The sequence below is a fragment of the Malus sylvestris genome, chromosome 14 (assembly GCF_916048215.2).
Source record: "Malus sylvestris chromosome 14, drMalSylv7.2, whole genome shotgun sequence".
NCBI classification, from domain to species: Eukaryota; Viridiplantae; Streptophyta; class Magnoliopsida; order Rosales; family Rosaceae; genus Malus; species Malus sylvestris.
In genome coordinates, this window is record NC_062273.1 from 315821 (window position 1) to 322870 (window position 7050).

General features: G+C 42.3%; 1 protein-coding gene across 1 annotated transcript; it reads left to right on the top strand.

The window, feature by feature from the left end:
• Positions 1 to 3774: 3774 nt before the first annotated feature.
• LOC126600994 (glucan endo-1,3-beta-glucosidase 8-like) lies at positions 3775 to 6808 on the top strand. The gene is made up of 2 exons (XM_050267693.1): positions 3775 to 4821; positions 5502 to 6808. Exons 1-2 carry the CDS (start codon positions 4493 to 4495, stop codon positions 6622 to 6624), a joined length of 1452 nt encoding a protein of 483 aa, XP_050123650.1. The 5' UTR covers positions 3775 to 4492; the 3' UTR covers positions 6625 to 6808.
• The last annotated feature ends 242 nt before the right edge of the window (positions 6809 to 7050 follow it).

Below are 7050 nucleotides of genomic sequence, written 5' to 3' on the forward strand. Positions count from 1 at the left end.
ATCCTTTCTCGTGTGCCCACACATCCAACGAAGCATCCTCATCTCCGCTACACCCATTTTGTGTACGTGTTGATGTTTCACCGCCCAACATTCTGTGCCATACAGCATCGCCGGCCTTATTGCCGTCCTATAAAATTTTCCCTTGAGCTTTAGTGGCATACGGCGGTCACATAACACGCCGGATGCACTCTTCCACTTCATCCATCCAGCTTGTATTCTATGGTTGAGATCTCCATCTAATTCTCCGTTCTTTTGCAAGATAGATCCTAGGTAACGAAAACGGTCGCTCTTTGGTATTTCTTGATCTCCGATCCTCACCCCTAACTCGTTTTGGCCTCCATTTGCACTGAACTTGCACTCCATATATTCTGTCTTTGATCGGCTTAGGCGAAGACCTTTAGATTCCAACACTTCTCTCCAAAGGTTAAGCTTTGCATTTACCCCTTCCTGAGTTTCATCTATCAACACTATATCGTCTGCGAAAAGCATACACCAAGGAATATCATCTTGAATATGTCTTGTTAACTCATCCATTACCAACGCAAAAAGGTAAGGACTTAAGGATGAGCCTTGATGTAATCCTACAGTTATGGGAAAGCTTTCGGTTTGTCCTTCATGAGTTCTTACGGCAGTCTTTGCTCCTTCATACATATCCTTTATAGCTTGGATATATGCTACTCGTACTCCTTTCTTCTCTAAAATCCTCCAAAGAATGTCTCTTGGGACCCTATCATACGCTTTTTCCAAATCTATAAAGACCATGTGTAAATCCTTTTTCCCATCTCTATATCTTTCCATCAATCTTCGTAAGAGATAGATTGCCTCCATGGTTGAGCGCCCTGGCATGAACCCGAATTGGTTGTCTGAAACCCGTGTCTCTTGCCTCAATCTATGCTCAATGACTCTCTCCCAGAGCTTCATTGTATGACTCATTAGCTTAATACCCCTATAGTTCATGCAATTTTGTACGTCGCCCTTATTCTTGTAGATAGGCACCAAAGTGCTCGTTCGCCACTCATTTGGCATCTTCTTCGTTTTCAAAATCCTATTGAAAAGGTCAGTGAGCCATGTTATACCTGTCTCTCCCAAAAGTTTCCACACTTCGATTGGTATATCGTCTGGGCCTATTGCTTTTTTTATGCTTCATCTTCTTCAAAGCTACAACCACTTCTTCCTTCCGGATTCGACGATAAAAAGAGTAGTTTCTACACTCTTCTGAGTTACTCAACTCCCCTAAAGAAGCACTCATTTCATGTCCTTCATTGAAAAGATTATGAAAATAACCTCTCCATCTGTCTTTAACCGCGTTCTCTGTAGCAAGAACCTTTCCATCCTCATCCTTGATGCACCTCACTTGGTTTAGGTCCCTTGTCTTCTTTTCCCTTGCTCTAGATAGTGTATAGATATCCAACTCTCCTTCTTTGGTATCTAGTCGTTTATACATATCGTCGTAAGCCGCTAACTTAGCTTCTCTGACAGCTTTCTTCGCCTCTTGCTTCGCTTTTCTATACCTTTCACCATTTTCATCGGTCCTCTCCTTGTATAAGGCTTTACAACATTCCTTCTTAGCCTTCACCTTTGTTTGTACCTCCTCATTCCACCACCAAGATTCCTTTTGGTGTGGGGCAAAGCCCTTGGACTCTCCTAATACCTCTTTTGCTACTTTTCGGATACAACTAGCCATGGAATCCCACATTTGGCTAGCTTCCCCCTCTCTATCCCACACACATTGGGTGATTACCTTCTCTTTGAAAATGGCTTGTTTTTCTTCTTTTAGATTCCACCATCTAGTCCTTGGGCACTTCCAAGTCTTGTTCTTTTGTCTTACTCTTTTGATATGTACATCCATCACCAACAAGCGATGTTGATTAGCCACGCTCTCTCCTGGTATAACTTTGCAATCCTTACAAGTTATACGATCCCCTTTCCTCATTAGAAGAAAATCTATTTGTGTTTTTGACGACCCACTCTTGTAGGTGATCACATGTTCTTCTCTCTTCTTAAAGAAGGTGTTGGCTAAGAAGAGATCATATGCCATTGCAAAATCCAAGATAGCTTCCCCATCCTCGTTTCTTTCCCCAAAACCATGGCCACCATGAAAACCTCCATAGTTGCCTGTCTCCCTGCCCACGTGTCCATTTAAATCTCCTCCTATAAATAACTTCTCCGTCTGAGCAATTCCTTGCACCAAGTCTCCAAGATCTTCCCAAAATTTCTCCTTCGAACTCGTATCCAACCCTACTTGAGGTGCGTACGCACTAATCACATTGATAAGTTCTTGTCCTATTACAATCTTGATTGCCATCATTCTATCTCCTACCCTCTTGACATCTACAACATCTTGTACCAAGGTCTTGTCCACGATGATGCCAACACCGTTTCTCGTTCTATTTGTGCCCGAATACCAAAGTTTAAACCCTGAGTTTTCTAGATCCTTTGCCTTACTACCAACCCACTTAGTTTCTTGTAGGCACATAATATTTATCCTTCTCCTCACCATAACTTCCACTACTTCCATAGATTTTCCCGTTAAGGTTCCTATATTCCACGTTCCTAAACGCATTTTGCTCTCTTGAACTCTACCCTTCTGTCCTAGCTTCTTCACCCTCCCCCGTCTAATAGGATCAAAGTACTTCTTTTGTGTGTCCCGGGTAAAGTTGATAGGAGCATATGCTCCCAAACAACTTTGAGTGGAGTCGTTCGAAAAGAAGTTTCTATGGCCCCCTTGCTCATTTAACACTGCATCCGGGTGCCGATGGAGATACAGCGACCCTTGCTCACTTATCACTGTGCTCGGGCCACACAGCGCGCCACTTACGGGTGACGCCCTAGCTTTAGCGCGATTTTGTTCTGGATTCATTTTCATAAGGATTCGACGTGATCATGGAGTGCCGGCTGTCGACTACCTGACGCCCTCCCCCTCCTCCTTTATCCGGGCTTGGGACCGGCCATGTAAGACATAGGCGGAGTTTTTGTGTTTCTTTACCACTGTCAAAAAATTGGATCGGATCTTACCATCGCAAGGCGACCGACCAAAGACCATTTAAAGTGAAAACGCCAATTACTTCCTTCAACTTCACGGTCACTTGTCGATATGACGGTGCCATACTCCGTGTTCAACGTTGGGACTTACCCTTAGGCTTGCCCATGAGAAATAGTAGTGGGAAAAAACGTGGTATGTCGGGCGGAGTTAGGGGTTAGTGGGCCACGTCATCACCGAGCTATATCCTAACTTTTAGATTTTCCAAACATTTAAATTTAAATTTAATTGACGTATTTTTTCATTACTTGGACGAAATTAACAAAACAAAGCATGGAACTTGTTCGGATTCTAACTGTCTGAAAGTTGCAATATTTGGAATCGAAAAACCAAAAGAAAGAGAAAAAGACAAGTGCTTTTGTTCTGATGATGCATCAAAAGGTAACTTTGCACGTCGGAATCGAACCAGAAACAAAGAAAGCAATCCAACCCAACCGGGCCTAAGAGACAGACATACACTTGGCAGCTCACTATTATTCCCTTCCCCAATTTTTCGAAATTTACTTTTAAAAATATTCGTTACTGGTAATAATTTATTCTGGTGCTCGGAAAGTCAGAGGAGTAGATATTATTATTATTATTACTGTTAGGGGGAGGTTTTCAAAACTCAAACCGTGCGTGACAAAATCAATTTCTAGCCGTTAGAGTTGAGGAGCTCCCTCTTTTCCCTTTCCCCTCGATTTGAAAACCGAGAAGTCTGTGACAGACAGACAGACCGACAGACACTCCCGGAGCCCAGAACCACAAATTGGGTTTTGTCCTTGTCGTTTCATCATTTGGACTTTTGTTCTCCTTTACAAAATTGTTGGAATTTCTGACCATTTTACGTATACGGGTTTTTGAATTTGTTCAGATTCGTATATATATTGATTGCGATACATGCATCTGCATAAGGAGAGAGAGTATAACGTCGGTCTTTGAGTGAGGGCTTTCGACCAGCCAGACAAAGCCAAAGCCAGGTGGTGGTGGGTGTCCTCACTCCTCTGGATTGGAGGTCACTTTACTAAAACGTGTGGAGTGGTAAAACTTCCCTCTGTACACCCTCCCTCCCTCCCCACTAACCCATCTTCTTCTTTTTATTATTATTATTATTATTATTATTCTCATTCCTCATCAGCTTTCCTTTTTCCCACTTCCTAATATTGGGGATTGGATCGGATCGGATCGGATCGGATCGATCGCCCTCTTTCTCCACTACCCCCCTCTCAGTTTTCGTGGGAAAAATAAAGTCACTGGAATATCGCCGATTCTCCGACCCACCTGCAACTCTTTCCCTCTTTTTTTCTCTTCAGTTAGCATAAAGGAAACTCCTTTTTTTTTCCCTCTTGATCTTTCATCTCTTAGTTATCCTCCTATTTACACTATAAAGCCTTTTGCTTTTGTTCCCTTCTCTCCTCCCCTGCCTTTTCGATAAACCCAGAATTTTACCGCAAAAGAAAAGGAAAAGAAAACATGGAAAGGATGATGTGGGTTTTGGTTGTGGTGGCTGTGTTGTGTGTTTGCAGTGGTGTGGAAGGTCTTGGTGTGAATTGGGGAACGATGGCAACCCACAAGTTGCCGCCGGAGACGGTGGTTCAGATGCTAAAGGACAATGGGATTCAGAAGGTGAAGCTTTTCGATGCAGAGGAGTCGACCATGAGTGCCTTGGCTGGCAGTGGTCTTGAGGTCATGGTTGCTATTCCTAATGATCAACTGGCTGTCATGACCAGCTACAAACGTGCCAAAGAATGGGTCCGCCGCAATGTCACCCGCTACAATTTCAACGGAGGAGTTAACATCAAGTATGACTTCAGTTTGCTTTAGATCCTTTTATAGTCCAGATTGATTTCATTGTTATTGCTATTTTGCTATCGAATCTGCTTTTGTGACCAATGCTTACATGATATGACTGTCCTACTCTATTTTTAGATGTATTATTTATCACAGCGCCTAGAACTACTTTGGAATTGCTTGCTGGTTGGCTTGAAATTTCTGATTATGATTTGTTCATGGGCCCTTTTGATTTTCTTCTCATAAATTTGTCTGGAAATCCGATCCGGTATCCGGTTAGTTTAGTTGATTCGTCTTTCTGTTTCAGTCCAGTTTGTAGTTTTTCGTTTTTCTTGTCTGCTGTTATGGAGTACATGCACTTCCTTAAGTACCAGTCTCAGAATGATGGATGAAATTTGTTAGACATGTATCCCTTCTAGGAGGCAAATTCCCCGGAACTACTAACACGGCACAATAATTTAGCAGTAACTTTTTTCAAAGATCTAAGGAGTCAAACATGGAAATTGTTGTTTTATTTTCTCTTCTTCTCTGCTTTACTATGTCATTGGAGCAAGGAATTATCATACTGATATGCTGTATCTATGTCCTTACTAATGTGTGAGCGGGCTTTATTTCAAGGCTGCGGCTTTGTTGAAAACAAAGTCCTGCTACAAACTCTTCTGTTTTCTTATCATATTTGCTATTTTTTCAGATATGTAGCAGTTGGGAATGAGCCTTTCCTCACATCGTACAATGGTTCATTCCTGAATGTTACGTTCCCAGCACTTCAGAACATTCAAAATGCCCTTAACGAAGCTGGAGTTGGAGATTCGGTAAAGGCTACTGTGCCCTTAAATGCTGATGTCTACAACTCACCCGAAAACAACCCCGTGCCATCTGCAGGAAGGTTCCGGACTGATATTCTTCAACTAATGACCGAGATTGTCCAGTTCCTAGACAAAAATCAGGCGCCTTTCTCAATAAACATCTACCCTTTCCTGAGTTTATATGGCAATGACGACTTCCCATTCAACTATGCCTTCTTTGATGGGGATACCAATCCCATTGTTGATGCAGGCACTGGGATTCAGTACACCAATGTTTTCGATGCTAATTTTGATACCTTGGTCTCTTCCCTGAAAGCAGTGGGATTTGGGAATATGCCCATTGTGGTTGGGGAGGTGGGATGGCCAACAGACGGGGACAAGAATGCCAATGCAGGTAATGCTTTGAGATTTTATAACGGGCTTCTACCAAGACTTGGAACCAACAGAGGCACCCCACTGCGACCTGGATATATTGAAGTTTACTTGTTTGGACTTATTGATGAGGATGCAAAGAGCATTGCTCCAGGAAGTTTTGAGCGTCACTGGGGAATTTTCCGTTATGATGGACAGCCCAAGTTCCCGGTCGATCTTTCTGGTCAGGGTCAAAACAAGTTACTAGTGCCTGCAAAGAATGTGCAGTATCTTTCAAAAAAATGGTGCATGTTTAACCCGAATGCCAAAGATGTGAGCAAACTGGCAGATAACATAAACTATGCTTGCACCTTTTCGGATTGCACGGCATTGGAATATGGTTCTTCTTGCAACAATTTGGATGCAAACGGGAATGCTTCGTATGCGTTTAATATGTACTACCAGGTTCAGAATCAGGATGATCTGTCGTGTAACTTCCAAGGTTTGGCTACGTTGACGACACAGAACATCTCACAAGGGAATTGCAATTTCATAATTCAGATAGCAACTTCATCTGCATTTTCTCTAAGACCGTCCTCCTCCTCCGTATTGGTAGCCTTGCTAGCTATGTTACTGTCCGCTTTGCTGTTGCTGTAGGATTTTGTAGATGGCTCGGATGTACTATTTTGTTTTTCTTTTGCCTGGTGCATTCTTCTGTGGCCTTGTGGGATTAGTTTGGTTTCACAGATCAATTTAAAAAAAATTGATATCTTAAAGCTTCAAATTCCGCCTTGTATTTCCAGACCCATAATAATGCATGTTGTTATCGGATTTTCTGTTATTTTCCTTCGTTTTCACAAATATACTTTTGTTTAGGCCCTTTGATAGACATCCGATGAAATTGGATTGACACACCAACAAAACAAATACAAGGTTTAGTAACTATCACCACTTCCATTGCTGTTGCGATTTCGTCGTTAACGACAATGGATTTCATGGATTTGGGGAGGGAATTCTAAGAGACACGAGGATTGAGATGTTGACTGGTATACACCTAATTTACAATATTGGGTGTAATCAACA

What these genes read in the sequence shown, in the direction of transcription:
- LOC126600994 (XM_050267693.1), top strand. Translation starts at nt 4,493, where the DNA reads ATGGAAAGGATGATGTGGGTTTTGGTTGTGGTGGCTGTGTTGTGTGTT. An exon ending in AACGGAGGAGTTAACATCAA is followed by an intron (nt 4,822 to 5,501) that starts GTATGACTTCAG and finishes CTATTTTTTCAG; the next exon opens with ATATGTAGCAGTTGGGAATG.